Genomic DNA, 16,603 nt, shown 5'->3' on the forward strand with positions numbered 1-16,603 from the left:
CCGCTGACGTCATCTGCACACACACACACACACACACACACTGTAGTTGAAGATATAACACAAGATTAACCCGTTCAGACTAGACTAGAATTATGTTACAAGCAAACACAAATGTGACAATATTTATGTTATTTCTAGCATCAATGTATCCACAAATGATAATCACTTTTTAATTGTTACATCTGATGTCCATTATAATTTATAAATTGTATATACTTTATAAGTTATTTCTAGAAAACTTTTTATAAATCAATATATTTTATCAAATGTAACAATAGTAATTGTAGTTTATTTAATACACTGACCTTTGTGACGGGGCAAGTTGTCACAATCAAAACTAAATTGTATATACTTTATAAGTACTTTTTATAAATCAATATATTTTATCAAATGTAACAATAGTAATTGTAGTTTATTTAATACACTGACCTTTGTGACGGGGCAAGTTGTCACAATCAAAACTGCCATTGAACAGTTTATTATAGGCGAAATGTAAAGAGTAAAACAGTTATACAATAATTTAACAGAAAAATGATAAGTAACAATAGTTTTGGCTATTTATAATGAATAAATGGTATAAAATATTTCAACTGCAACTTAAATCTGAAAAGCATCATTGTCCTGCTAACAATCCAGCCTTTTACTTTCATTATGTTGTAAACCGTACACAATATCAATATATTTTATCAAATGTAACAATAGTAATTGTAGTTTATTTAATACACTGACCTTTGTGACGGGGCAAGTTGTCACAATCAAAACAGAAAAATGATAAGTAACAATAGTTTTGGCTATTTATAATGAATAAATGGTATAAAATATTTCAACTGCAACTTAAATCTGAAAAGCATCATTGTCCTGCTAACAATCCAGCCTTTTACTTTCATTATGTTGTAAACCGTACACAATATGTATGTATGTCAGTTGTGGTTTTATTGTGATCACTAGTTAAAACAGCTATAACAATAATGGGATAATATTTTAGTTTGTAGGACAAAATAAATAAATTATTATGCCCTTTTATGAACCTTCTTCCTTCTTCCCAAGGATGTTTTGTCAGGTTGTGCTATTGTTCTGTTGACATTAGGGAAGTTAAATACAGAAATACCCAAAGTTATCAAATTTGTATACAAAAGAGAGATTTTTACATTCATTTCTCCATGCACAAAAGATCTCCACTGTCAAAGTGTCACAGCAGTCAAAGTGCAAAGAAAAATTACCTATGATCAATCACCCCACCCAAGAAATATCAGTAAATATAACCAAAGTCCAACACATGCTGGCATTTCAAAGCGCTCAATACAGGTATAACTATATATACATATTTTCTCAAATTAAGCAAGATATACAGTGTATACTTTCAAATATCAACCTTTGTGACTTGAGATAACAATAACACGAGGTGATTTTCTGTTCACTTTATTAGACAAACATCAATAACGTGCTTTATCAGAATATATACATACAGAGCCTTGAGTTTCTCAACATCACTACAGGAATGACAAATATTGTGCTAAGCATTAATCCATTCCTTTTTTGAGCCACATTCACAGGCTAACACATTCCCGATGGAATGGTGGAATTCCAGAAGCATGTTAACGGTCCGCAGGGCTCTGGCAAGTCAGTGGGAATATCTATCTATTGTCAACAATAGCACATTTCATCCACAATAAATATTGCTGCACCAGCTCTGGCACACGGCCGATCTGCACTCCTGCCGCCAAAGATCAACTCTCTGGAGCCGGATGTATGTGTGACACTGCCCTGGCCCGTCTCTGTCCAAACAAAGAGGGACTTTATCGGGAATTCCAGTCGCAGGAAAGATGGACCAGCGGTGGTGAACTCTGGCCCAAAGCCACAGCATTCCCAACAAAATGTTCCCGATGCCGAGTGTCCCTCTCACTGTCCTTTCCTTTTCCACAGAATCTGGTTTATCTTCAGATACAGTTCACAAAAATAAACCTTTGACATTATTTTGGAACGGCATTGCTCAAATCTTTTCATTAGGAAATGAAAAAATGTATATATAGTTCAGATCAGATGGGTTATGTAGTTTTTCACAGCTTTCCAGGTTACCAGTCTGTCGGATTCACAGACTAAAATAGCTTACATTCATTTGTAGGCTGACAACACAAATGTGGTAATTTCACCAGACAAAAAAAAAAAAAAAAGACTGGATCTAACATTTCTAGAAAGGTTCCAGTTTTGTCTGGAATCTGTAGTTCTGTCTGATATCCAAAACCAGTTAGAATGGATTCTGTCTGATATTCAAAACCAGTTAAAATGGAATTTTGTCTGATGTCCAAAACCAGTTAGGACTGAGTTCTGTCTGATATCCAAACCCAGTTCGAATTTAGTTTAGTCTGATATCCAAAAAGGCCAACAGAGGAAACTGGGACAGAGCAGAAAGCAGGAGATGACAGGTATAACGCAAGCAGCAGTGCTACATCAGAAATACACAATAAAAAACTAAATTAAAAAAAACATTGAAAAACACAAAATCCAGTTCTTTAGTTAAAACAGGTCTGTATAATTCCAAGCTGTGTCCATGATGTAACCAGGATGTGTTGTCTCGTCTGGGGCTGTTTGTCCTTTATTGTGTCAACAGAAATGGGAGGGTTTAAGATGACTAATTATGCATTAAAAATGTAATATTAAATATCACAATATGAAAGTAACAATGTGGATACTTTTTATTTTTTATTTTTCAAGCAGCATTTGCTAATAAAAAATGAGACAAGCTATATCATGCCACCAGTAAAATGGCACTGTTTTATCTCAGGAATAGCAAATATAGCCCAAGTTTCCATGCAACAAAAGCACATTTTCCTACCCGGCACATTTTTTCCATGCATTTGGCAACTGGGTATCAGTGGTTAATGCACATTTAACTCGAGACCAGAGTGGTTTTGTGAGAGAGGTGTCACATGTGGAAATGACTAGCGGTCCTCATGCGGTGTCCTTGACCTAGACGAGATCTGACAGGAAGCGTTCAGATAAAAAGGCTGCTTGGAAAAAGTTCACAATTCATTTTCAAGTGTTGGGCAGAACAGCAATTGGATGCAATCTCTTGAACCTGCCCATGAAACCATTGTAAATCCAGTGCAACTATTATAATTAACTGCTGCTGTCTACACTGGACACAGTTTACAGAGTAGGCAAGTTTCTGATTTTAATTGCACCCAGCTTAATGTACCAGCCTTATGCCATTTCAACTATCCCTGCACAAGATATCTGTCAATCAGAAAGCACACAGAGATGGTGGTTGATATGAGGGCTCATGTTTTGGTGGGCTGGAGAGAGTGGGACTGTGAAACTCCAGTGATGCAAAACTCATTATTTACAAGCCTTGTAGGAAATCCGGACTCTCATCCAGGTCAAGAGTCCTGTACTCGTCTACGGTCGTAATGACCGGCGCGTAGCTCTGGGACACGTGGATGTAGCCGCATAAATCTGCTTGACTACTTTTGTAGGTGAAGAGGGAATCAAACAAGAGATCATCAGATGAGGGCTGGGGATCTTCTTTATATCCAGCAGGAATGACTTGGTCTAGTTTGGTGTAGCTCTGGTTGAGGAAATGTGTGGGGAAAGCTTGAGCTGGTGTGAGTTTGGAGTCCTGGTGGGTTACAGCAGAAGTGCTGTTGTAGGTCTTGGTTTCGGTCTCATTGCTGTCTTGTGGAACAGTGTGGTAGGTGGACACCTGGACAGGGACGTAGTCTTTTTCACCACAATCCTGATAGATTGTAGTCTGATCCACAGAGATGATGGAGCTCAAGGTGGACGAGGATGGTAGCTTATGCTGTTGAACATTGAAGAGAAAACTGAATGAAACTGATCTTGCTGTGGTTTATATATATACTGTATATACACACACACACACACAGGGGTGCACATAAGTGGTCCACATGTGCGCATGTGTGACCAAAATAAAAAATGCACTGGGTTAATAAGTTCAGACCTCTCATGCCGTACCAACATGGTTGACAGCGATTAATGCACAATCACCATTTTAGATCTACTTACTGTAATACGGTATAAGATTCCCATTCGAACTGAAAGCATAAATCTAGGCTATGCGCTGCCGGTTTCAGAGCAAAACGCAAAACTGTGACATTTCATGCACTGATGTGCCTCACTTGGCAGTGCTAAAACCGGCAGCGCATATACTTACTTGCCAGCAACCTGCCAAAATAAAAGCTTGCTGATTTTAAAATGGTTTGAAAATGTTGAAAATAGGGATGTAACGATTACCGGTTTGATGATAAATCATGATTTCAAATTAATTATCATTAAAACCGTATTAGATTACCGCGATTTGAACAACTCACAATAAATAAATACTGTCCAGCATGAAGCACAGTTTTAAGCATGCAGAGCAGTTTCGTTTTGAGTGAAAACTGGGCGGAAAAGCTGGAGGTTTTAAAAGAGTGCTAAGGGAATTTTACAAATGAATATATGAATTAATTAATTATATGAATGTACCGCTGAAGGTTCTGACTGTCTTCAGAAACAATTCGATGGCATTTTGTTTTCATCTTCGCTCCATGTACACTCTTAAAAATAAAGGTGCTTCAAAAGGTTCTTCAAGCGATGCCATAGAAGAACCATTTTTGGTTCCACAAAGAACCATTCAGTCAAAGGTTCTTTAAAGAACCATCTCTTTCTTACCTTTTTATAATCTGAAGAACCTTCTTTCACCACAAAGAAACTTTTGTGAAACAGAAAGGTTCTTCAGATGTTAAAGGTTCTTTATGGAACCATTTAGACAAAAAGGTTCTTCTATGGCATCGTGAAGCACCTTTATTTTTAAGAGTGTAATACCTAATAAAGTAGTGTTTTTAATCGGAGTGCTGCTTTGTTCACAGAGTTTACGGGAAACAGCTCTAATTCAGTTTTTCCATAAGTGCTACCTGCTGTCAGCGAGTGGATTTACAGAGACTTATATTTACATTCAGCTTGCGTGCAGTTTCTATCTGGCCAAAAACGGACCGAATTTGCATGCCCTGCTGTAAATTTTGACAGGTTGATGAAAAACAAGCTTATGTGGATTCTACACATTTAAACAATTCAGATATTTATCTAGAATTGTTTATGGAGCAGATAAAATACATATAATCATTTATTAATCAATTATCATTTTGACTTAACTCTTTTCTTTATTTAAAGGCTGAACTGTGAGGTTTACCTTAGCTTTATTTGAACATTTACATGAGCTATTTATAGACATGCTATTAAACTGTTTTCAGTCAAGTTGTCATTTAAAATCCGAACATCATTGGTAATGTTGTTTTAGTGATTATGCAAACAAAAAGTCATTTTATTTGTTGTTTGTTGATTTTTAAATATAAAACTTGCTGAAGTGATTTATGTGTCGGTACTTTTTGAACATCTTCAGCACATTTTAACAAAACCGTGATAATACTGATAACAGTGATAATTTTGGTCATTATAATCGTGATAAGACATTTTCATACCGTTACATCCCTAGTTGAAAATTCATATAAAATAAAAATAAAAAAGGAAAAAATTAAAAAGTTAATATTAGCCTTGTATTTTTTAAGTGTACTATAAAATAATTGTATTTTTTATTACTCACGTTTTATTTTTAAATATAATAGTATTCACACTCTTTATTATTTTGTTTATATATATATATATAGATACAGTATATATAGATACACACATACATATACATACATATCCACACACAGTAATCTAAATAAAATGTAATATAATGACAATTCATAAAACGAATTAATCTGAAATATAATGAATTATCATTATTACTATTATTAATAATATTGAATAAAAACTGTGATTGCGAATAAAAAACGAAAATGCCAGGCTTGCTGTGCTTGTTTGCAGAGCTGTACAATTTGGCAAAAATTTGTAATTATATATCAATACATATATATATATATATATATATATATATGTGTGTGTGTGTGTGTGTGTGCATGTATATGTGGTTTATGAGGACACAAATTTGTATAATAACATGGGTATGACATATGTATTGCAACGAGAAGGTGATTTATGAGGACATTTTCAGTGTCCCCGTAATTCAAAAGGCTTATAAATAATTCAGAATGAGTTTTTTTGAAAATCTAAAAATGCAGAAAGTCTCATGTGAGGGGTAGGTTTAGGGGTAGGGTTGGTGTAGGGCAATAGAAAATACGGTTTGTACAGTATAAAAACCATTACGCCTATGGAGAGTCCCCATAAACCATAAAAACAAACCGATGTGTGTGTGTGTGTGTGTGTAAAATAAATATTATAATATAAAAAATAAATAAATAAATAAATAAAATTGTATAAATGTCAAAATAATAAAAATATTATCTAAAAGTGATATTTTAACCAGGATTTTACTTTTTTTTTTATACATCACATGCCCTATATTTCATGTAATGCATGCTCTTTTCTGACACGGTTGTCTCCTTGGTAACCAAGTACATTAACTTTAAATAAAACTTTATTATGAGCATAATTGTTTGTAGTGGAGTTAATTATGCCAACTGAGCATATATTTTTTAAATTGATAGAATTAATTAAAATGAATGCAATAATATGGAATAAAAGGAATCTAAATAGTATAAAACTATCTTTCCAGACATAACAACTCCCTCTGCAGGCAGCAAGAGAAACAATTCAGTCACCAAAAACAGCATTATTGATGCAATGAGGTGTATTTACCTCCTCCTAACAGCATGTGGGTTTTAATGAATTTCACTGACTAAATATATAACTATATTTGATCTTACCTGACACAGTTTAGTGTTGGACCAGACGGACAGGCTGCTTTTTGAAGGGTCTGGTACAGTCTGGCACAGACACTGTTTAATCCTAAAACACAACAATAAACAGTGACTATAAAGACTGCATATTAGTGCATGATATCATATTAAACATATACTGAAATAAGATTTTTTTTTTTCAAGTAAAAGAAAATAGTGCATTAGTGTAAAAAAATATGCTATCAGCAATCAACATCCACTAAAAACGAACCACATTTTAATAACTGAATAACTTTAATAACTAAATCATAATTTTACATGTTCTCTTACCTCACCCTCATGCATACTGGGATGATTAGAAAAAGAAAGCACAGCAGAAGTGTACACAGCAGTATGGGAATCCCTTGCACATCCTCAAGCCCTGTGGGCACACACAACAGGTTTAAAGATAACACTGTGTTCATATGGGCAAGAATGTTGAAAAAAAATTAATCCAAATGGCGTGTCATTCTTACCCACAACCACCATCTGACAGGGCCCAGCGGCGCCCCCTACTGCAGTATGAGCCATTATGCAGATGTTATAGGTTCCTTCTGTCAGTTTACTGAGAGTTATCTGTTCAACATGAGCGTCTACCTTCATACCTTCACAAAATGAAGTGTCAAACTCAAACATGATAGTTCTTTCATCATTTACTTGCCCTAATTTAATTCCCACCCCTTTGATAAAATTGCTTTCCAACATTTCAACATTGCTTTTTGCATCTTACTTTTGTTTTTGCCATTTATGCTGTACAGTACAGTATAGCTCTGGATGAAGCCATGAAGTTTCTCTAAAGGAACAGGGTCCCATTTCAGAACAACACCGCTGCTGCTCATCTTCAGCACTGTCATATCTGGGCCGACAGAGGACGCTGAAACACAGGAACACAGCGATCACTGCAGCCACATGAGAAAGCATTCAAGGGATAGTTCACCCAAAAATGAAAATGCAAGTTGTTCCAAACCTGTATGAATTTCTTTCTTCTGTTGAACACAAAAGAGCATGTTTTGAAGAATTTGGGTAACCAAAGATTTGACGGTTTGACTTCCATAGTATTTTTGTCCATACTATAGAAGTAAATGGCTACTGTCAACTTTTTGGTTACCCCAAGAAATTCATCCAGGTTTGGAACAACTTAAGGGTGAGTGAATGATGACAGAATCTTCATTTTTGGGTGAACTATCCCTTTAAATGTTCCTATCTACTGTTTTTTTAATGTGCCTTTATATTCAGACAAACTTTAATTATGAAAACTTGTTCATGGTGTTATACTGTATATATATTTAAATACAGGTGTTGCCATGAGCTGGATCGGTGTGTACATTGAAACTTTATGCAAATAAGTGAGCAGCTGCACATTTTTTGTTTGTTTGCTTGTTATTCATTATTATATTGACAGCCTTTCTTTAGTTAACAACTTCTTCTTGTTTCTTTATATCTTAATTGGTAAGAAGATTATTAGAAAATAAAATAATACAGAAAAAAATAATTATCCTTAAGGGAGACTGGGGCATGTTGTCACATTATATGGGGTAAGTTGTCACAATGGGAACCTGCAGTCTATTGACAGTGAGATTTGAGATTAATACCTTATTTTTAAGTTATACTATATAAAAGCATATCTAAAAATATATAATATACTTTTATAGACACACACACATCTTCCACAACATACAGTATTTAATGGCTTTTCAGTAAAGTTATGACTGATGACATGCAGATCCGCCAGTATGTACTATTGCTATAGTATATTTAGATTGAAATATGTTTTCACTTTAAATACAATTAATATCCAATCTTAAAATAAATTATTAGAAAATAAAATAATACAGAAAAAAATAATTATCCTTAAGGGAGACTGGGGCATGTTATCACATTATATGGGGTAAGTTGTCACAATGGGAACCTGCAGTCTATTGACAGTGAGATTTGAGATTAATACCTTATTTTTAAGTTATACTATATAAAAGCATATCTAAAAATATATAATATACTTTTATAGACACACACACATCTTCCACAACATACAGTATTTAATGGCTTTTCAGTAAAGTTATGACTGATGACATGCAGATCCGCCAGTATGTACTATTGCTATAGTATATTTAGATTGAAATATGTTTTCACTTTAAATACAATTAATATCCAATCTTAAAATAAAAATAGCATTTAAAAAAATGGGGAAATCTAAATAAGCAATATATTGTTGGTAATAATTTGTCTAGTTTTAAGTCTATTTAAAAATATAGACCTTCTAGCAGAACCAGTATTAATGTACTGTAGCTATAGTATACTGTAGCATGTGTGACAACTAGCCCCAATTTCCCCAACAGATAATGTTTCTGTATTATGATAAGCATGGCTTATGGCAAAAGAGCTGATGAATACTACTGCAATACAACCACATCTTCAGTTCCAATAAATGCATATGTTTCAGTGTAATATCTGACCTCCTTCCCGTGTGAAAGCAATGACCGACATGTGACTTCCTGCCTGTTGCCCATACACACTCATGACCGACAGATTATATGGGATTTCTGGCAGAAGACCTGAAACACACACATACAAACATGGACGAACACTTTTCTGTTGTAGTTCTATGATTAAACTATAATTATTAGTAAAAGACTACAATATAATATCTTAAAAACCAGGCACGGCTAAGGACAATATGACTATACAAAAGTAAATAAATAAATAAACAATACAAAAAAGATATAATAATCATAATATTATTTTATTATTATTGAAAATTTGTAAAAAATTAGACAAAAATAAATATATTAATGGTGTCATTAATTGTAAACTTTTGTGTGATGTGCATCCACACCAACGGGCCACTGTCATACCGACCAGCGAAAACAAAAAATGACTTTTCTATAGGAAAGAAAGTGATTTTTCAGACCTGTGAGAATAAAACTTCTTGCAGTTTCATTCATATGTTCCCAGTGCAGACTAGTTGGTTCACTGTAAGGCACAGAAGTCCATTGCACCACAAAGCCGCTCTCTGATTGGTTCAGTGCAGCTGTCCATTCCACCTTTATTTGAGTGTCATCCAACGGGGTGACGCTGATAATCTGAGGGGGTGGGAGTCCTTCTAGGACAGGAAACAGGAGAGTTCGGGATAAATGACCGCATGGTTTCTGATAATGATGTTGTTTTTATGAACCTTTGTGTAGAATATCCCATAGAGCATCACTATTTCATTAAACAACCACAAGGAAGTTGCTTTGTATTTTTAGCAGGATGTCAGTCTTCCATTCTGCTTGAAAACATGACTTGACCTGCCTGATGAATTTTTGCAGAATAATAGAGAGAAAAAGAAAGAAGTAAACAAAAATAACAATAATTATATTATATTATCTAGCACAGGGGCCCACCTAGACAAGTATAATCTATTTCACTACCTGCCAAAATATTTGAGATCAAAAAAACAACTGACATTACTTTAAGCCTAATCTTAATAAAAAGTTTAATATGACAGAAATGAAGTATTTAAGAAAAATAACCATTTTATTTTAGAGTACAACTGTAAAAGTTCCCTACTAATATTTCAGTTTTAATTTCTTTGTTTACATATGTTAAAATATGAAACGTCCATATAAACATGAAACAGGCTCACTCCAGTGAGCTGTAATCTGCGCTGCGAGTGTTGTTATACTCATCGCGGGGTTCAGCGCAGAAAATGCATTCATGGTCTTTCAGTGTGTAGGGGAGAGCGGAGCACAACCCAACACTTTTTTAGCAAAGCATAAGAAGCAAAGCAGAACTATCTAAAACAGTTTTGAGATTAAAATAATTGTGAAAAAGTTCAAAATAATAAACAGATGGGTCTCATTTTAAATAAACACTAAAAACCAAGATGACAAATTTACTTCAGTCAGAAATGTACTTTTGCAACGGTTAAATAAATGTTAAGCAATATCTTCAAAAGATTTTTTAACTTTGGCACATTTTTTCTCTCAAGGAAATATTGTGAAATTTTGTTATGTGGAAATGTTTAAATCTTGTAGTGTTACAATTAACCCTGCTCACCCCGTACATGTGAAATGCTTTTTACAGACCGTTTCCCGAACGAAAACAGTGCTGAGTTCAAACAGACGATAGAAATGAATGAACATAGCCTACCTGAAACCGCTTTCGTAACATTTGAATTTTGCGCTGTATGCAATCTCATACAGAATACAGCGCATTGAAGTGAGTGAGTTTTTTCTCATTAATAATGCAGACCGATTGAGCCTTTTAATAATGACATTGCTCTGAGACCCTCACTGTTATTACAACTCATGCGCCCATGCTTCAAAACACGCAACGCATGTTTTAAATCGCACTAAGGATATTGCAATTCGTAATTAATGTTGGTAGGCTATATCGTGGAGCCCTAGACTGAACTGTGTGAGTGTGTGTGTCATTGAAACGCAAATTTAGTTGCAGCCAAGTGACTTTGTGCGACTCACCTTGTTCCACTCTGCGACCCACAGTTTGAAAACCCCTGATCTAGCACATTAAAATGTATTAATGCAGCAAGCTGCATCAAGACCAGCCTGGACCAGCTAGAAACCATGTCAACAGTTGTTATTAGCTGCACATTAATTCCGCTGAAAATCCTAAACACACTGAAGCATCCCATCAGTGATTTACCTGCATGTGTATGTGCAGGTATGGAGATGTGAGCTGGAGGTGACGTCCCGGCAGAGTTTGTCACCGTCAGACTGCAGTGACAGGGATCATCAGAGACGATGAGGACGCAAGAGCGTCTGGATGCGTTTACAGCGCCGCAGGTCCACTGTGATGAATCCAGATCACCGCGACAGGACGCAGAGTAACTGAGCACAACACCATTGACCTCAGGCCAGGACACAGGCTGAAACATAAAACCAAGAGATATTAGATGGTATGAACAATTAATCATGTTTTAATGGAGAAAGATGCTAATTGCAGTCAGATGGTTACAAGATCAACCAGCAGGGACTAAAAGGGCCAGGATGAACAGACAAACCTTGACCGATCACAGTTGTATATCATATTTTTTTACATGCAAAAATTAGTCATTCAAATTATTTTGCATTACATTGGTTGAAAATGTATTATAAATCAAATCTCAGGGGTGTTTCAAGAACAAAATCAAGACTTTTTGAAAGAAAGATGCAATACAAAAAAAAACAATCACACAAAGTTTTCAATATGTACTGGTACAAACTAGAATAAATCATTTGAATTAAGTAACAGTGACTAATTATTTCCAGTCAGTATTTGTAAAACAGAATGGAAAATAAATTTGTAATTATTATTTTTTTATTAATTGCATTAAACATATTTAATTAAAATGTTAACGGTAACAACCATTACAATTAAGTGAACCACACAGCATTATAAAGACTTATTTTAACATGACCGCAAATGAAAGTTTACTATTCAGTCAGTATAAAGCAATGGCAATAAATACAGAGTTCTGGCATGAAACTCTAGATGGCGCAGTCTGAGAGGTCTAAATCAATCTGACCTAATGACATCATTATCACATGGCTCAGCTGATTGGTTCTCTCCTGTATTGGTAGCCAATGAGCTCGCTGCTCAACATTCAAATATATGACTAGTTCTTGCCGTAGCAGTTGCAGCTTGCTTCAGAAACCCTCCACCTTCCCCAGCTCCACCTGTATAGATCTGCCACGAGGTGATTCATGTTATGTTATATTTGCAGCAGCAATATTTCTTACATGCTCACAGCAGCATGTTGTGAATATATTGGCAGTAGCAAGTCTCGGTACTTGCTCTGCAGCAGCAGCAGCGTAGCAGATCTATTCCGCCAAGATCAAATACATTAACATTGTCATGTACATTACCACGCCAATCCCTCCGAGAGTTTTCATGACAGAACTAAGAATCAGTGCTACTTTAGTTTTGAGATACTATTTTATCTTTTATTAATATTTTGAATTAGTTTTTACTTTACATTTTCCATTTTCATTTTACTTTGAGTACTTTTAGTAATTTTGTTGTGTGTTTTTGTCATGTTTACTGTTATTATTATTTTTAACATCTATAAATATGCATAAACATGCAAAGCAATGAACATTCATGAATTTAACTGGTACAGGGTTAGTTGTGGGTTCTGTGTTCATTTCCTGTTCCAGATGTTCCAGCAGCTGTAAGCCAGGAATCATTCTTTTAGGCTATTAGGCTTTCAAAGGTTATTGCAAGCAGTGAAAGACTGGAGACAAAACTGCTTATTAAAACCTATTAAGTTCAGCTGAAGCCACAGGTGAATAATCATTATTCCATCAAACTCAACAAGTGAGTGAGGAGACGGACCAGCCGGAAGAATTTGTTTCTGTTTATGATCTCATCTCAAGCGTGTGTGTTTGTGCATACAGAATAAATCTAATGCACATTAAAACCACAAATTCAGGTCCTTGATGCTGATTGTTCAATACATCACACCAGCTGTGCTCAAATGCATGATAAAGTATCAGCTGTGAAAGGAAGTTGTACGCCATCCAGATACCAATCACACCACAGCATAAAATCTATTTCTTCTGGCCAGAATATATTTCAAATATATACTAAATATATGCAAACAGCATTGCTTAAGGAAATATATTTATTTAAACCTTTAAATGCCAAAAGATATTACAAAATGTACTTCAAGGGACAAACATACTGTATATTTCCAATCTTTAATATATATTTGGGTGTGTAATTAAATGAATGAAATAATTAATAAATGTCCTTTAAGTACATTTAAAATATCCAATCTCAAAATACAGTTTGGATAGATAGATAGATAGATAGATAGATAGATAGATGTCCTTAAAGTATACTTAATATATCCAATGTTAAAATAAAATTTGAATGAATGAATGAATTAATTCAGGTAAGTTTTTGTTAAGTATTTTTTGTTAAGTAAAATCTATAAAAGCAACATGTTGTTTGTATACTTTAAAATATATTTAAATCTTCCAGCAGAAGGGTGATATTTAATGAAACTGCTTAAAGGGCTAGTTCTGTCATCATTTTCTCACCCGCATGTCGTTCCAAACCTGTATGACATTCTTTCTTCTGTGGATCCCAAAAAGAAGATATATTTTGAGGAACATCAGGGTCCAAACAACTTTGGATCCCATTGACTTACACTGTATGGACAAAACACACTGACATTCTTCAGAATATCTTCTTTTATGTTCCACAGAAAAAAGAAAGTCGTACAGGTGGGATGTGAATGACATGAGAGTATATGATGACAGAACTATCCCTTTAAAAATATGTCAGATATGCAGATGGTTTAATCAGTAAATCAAGTGCTAAATTGTGCTAAATTGAGGTGGGTGGTAAGTGTGGAGTGGGTGGGGTGGCAGGATGTGGTCGTGCTGTTTGTCAGATTTAAGCTGACAGAGGAAAATCTCAACGAATGTTATTAAAACAGGAAGTGCCTGGAGCCACAAGCAAAATTAATCTTTCATATCTGTCATGGATCTATTTACATGTCTATATTCATGCTGTTGGTTTGTTTTTGTTCATATGGCAGGTGGAAACTTACAGGTGCATCTCAATAAATTAGAATGTTGTGGAAAAGTTCATTTATTTCAGTAATTCAACTCAAATTGTGAAACTCGTGTATTAAATAAATTCAATGCACACAGACTGAAGTAGTTTAAGTCTTTGGTTCTTTTAATTGTGATGATTTTGGCTCACATTTAACAAAAACCCACCAATTCACTATCTCAACAAATTAGAATATGATATATATTATATATATTATATTATATAATATATTCATAAGACCAATAAAAAAACATTTTTAGTGAATTGTTGGCCTTCTGGAAAGTATGTTCATTTACTGTACATGTACTCAATACTTGGTAGGGGCTCCTTTTGCTTTAATTAGTGCCTCAATTCGGTGTGGCATGGAGGTGATCAGTTTGTGTACTGTTGAGGTGGTATGGAAGCCCAGGTTTCTTTGACAGTGGCCTTCAGCTCATCTGCATTTTTTGGTCTCTTGTTTTTCATTTTCCTCTTGACAATACCCCATAGATTCTCTGTGGGGTTCAGGTCTGGTGAGTTTGCTGGCCAGTCAAGCACACCAACACCATGGTCATTTAACCAACTTTTGGTGCTTTTGGCAGTGTGGGCAGGTGCCAAATCCAGTTGGAAAATGAAATCAGCATCTTCAAAAAGCTTGTCAGCAGAAGGAAGCATGAAGTGCTCCATAATTTCTTGGTAAACGGGTGCAGTGACTTTGGTTTTCAAAAAACACAATGGACCAACACCAGCAGATGACATTGCACCCCAAATCATCACAGACTGTGGAAATTTAACACTGGACTTCAAGCAACTTGTGCTATGAGCTTCTCCACCCTTCCTCCAGACTCTAGGACCTTGGTTTCCAAATGAAATGCAAAACTTGCTCTCATCTGAAAAGAGGACTTTGGACCACTGGGCAACAGTTCAGTTCTTCTTCTCCTTAGCCCAGGTAAGAAGCCTCTGACGTTGTCTGTTGTTCAGGAGTGGCTTAAGAAGAGGAATACGACAACTGTAGCCAAATTCCTTGACACGTCTGTGTGTGGTGTCTCTTGATGCCTTGACCCCAGCCTCAGTCCATTCTTTGTAAAGTTCACTCAAATTCTTGAATCGATTTTGCTTGACAATCCTCATAAGGCTGCGGTTCTCTCGGTTGGTTGTGCATCTTTTTCTTCCACACTTTTTCCTTCCACTCAACTTTCTGTTAACATGCTTGGATACAGCACTCTGTGAACAGCCAGCTTCTTTGGCAATTAATGTTTGTGGCTTACCCTCCTTGTGAAGGGTGTCAATGATTGTCTTCTGGACAACTGTCAGATCAGCAGTCTTCCCCATGATTGTGTAGCCTAGTGAACCAAACTGAGAGACCATTTTGAAGGCTCAGGAAACCTTTGCAGGTGTTTTGAGTTGATTAGCTGATTGGCATGTCACCATATTCTAATTTGTTGAGATAGTGAATTGGTGGGTTTTTGTTAAATGTGAGCCAAAATCATCACAATTAAAAGAACCAAAGACTTAAACTACTTCAGTCTGTGTGCATTGAATTTATTTAATACACGAGTTTCACAATTTGAGTTGAATTACTGAAATAAATGAACTTTTCCACGACATTCTAATTTATTGAGATGCACCTGTATATTAAACATGAATTAAATATTAATGTGTCATTGTTTAGTTTTAATATATTTTCCAGTAAATACACCCTGACTGTGTCTTCTCAGAGGAAAGAAAAAACACAAATTAGCTCATTTGTGTCTGTGTTTAATTCTCAATTCAAAGAATTGTAGCTGAGCCATCTTTATATAAAGTTGAACCAACATATCAGCTGATTCTCAGCTGATCACATCTACCTATAGGAATACGACACCTATTGCGGCATTCCTATATAAGCTCTATTCAGTATTATTCAGCAGCTTTTCAGCTTGCTCCGGAGCAAATTAAGCATCGCTGCTCGCAAATCAACTGTTATAGCGTGTTTCAGAACATCTGAAATCCACATCTAAGTTAAGTGAATGCTGTTTCAATCCATATTGCTGTGTATATTACCTGGTCTGCTAATTGAGAAAAGCATATTTGGAGCAGCATTTACGCATCTGTGTTCATACAGCTGGAGCAACACATAGTCTAGAGCATGTAATCGCTCTGAGGACACGCCAACAGTTAAGGCCATGAGAACAAGTTTAAATGAAACAAGCATTCTCGTGTATGCGTTTCAACTGGGGTTCGCTGTATTCAGCGGCATAATCTCAATGTTACGGTTGTTTATTTCTAAGGTTGATGTTTCATTAGCTGTGTGAGTGTGCGGT

General features: G+C 35.3%; 1 protein-coding gene across 3 annotated transcripts in view; it reads right to left on the reverse strand.

Moving 5' to 3' along the window:
- Positions 1–1,403: 1,403 nt before the first annotated feature.
- Positions 1,404–16,603, reverse strand: part of LOC107558287 (interleukin-6 receptor subunit beta-like) — a 26,200-nt gene continuing 11,000 nt past the window's right edge. For 2 of the 3 annotated variants that reach the window (XM_016241927.1, XM_016241926.1), the window contains 8 exons: positions 11,421–11,643; positions 9,685–9,876; positions 9,230–9,328; positions 7,507–7,650; positions 7,253–7,381; positions 7,068–7,158; positions 6,765–6,846; positions 1,404–3,799 (listed from right to left, as the gene is read on the reverse strand). In XM_016241927.1, the coding sequence (XP_016097413.1) occupies positions 3,341–3,799; positions 6,765–6,846; positions 7,068–7,158; positions 7,253–7,381; positions 7,507–7,650; positions 9,230–9,328; positions 9,685–9,876; positions 11,421–11,643 (1,419 nt within the window). In that variant the 3' untranslated portion in view covers positions 1,404–3,340. The remainder of the gene's footprint in view (positions 3,800–6,764; positions 6,847–7,067; positions 7,159–7,252; positions 7,382–7,506; positions 7,651–9,229; positions 9,329–9,684; positions 9,877–11,420; positions 11,644–16,603) is intronic. The other variant, XM_016241928.1, reaches the window with a different exon arrangement.

The sequence above is a fragment of the Sinocyclocheilus grahami genome, unplaced genomic scaffold (genome assembly GCF_001515645.1).
Source record: "Sinocyclocheilus grahami isolate Dianchi unplaced genomic scaffold, SAMN03320097.WGS_v1.1 scaffold639.1, whole genome shotgun sequence".
NCBI classification, from domain to species: domain Eukaryota; kingdom Metazoa; phylum Chordata; class Actinopteri; order Cypriniformes; family Cyprinidae; genus Sinocyclocheilus; species Sinocyclocheilus grahami.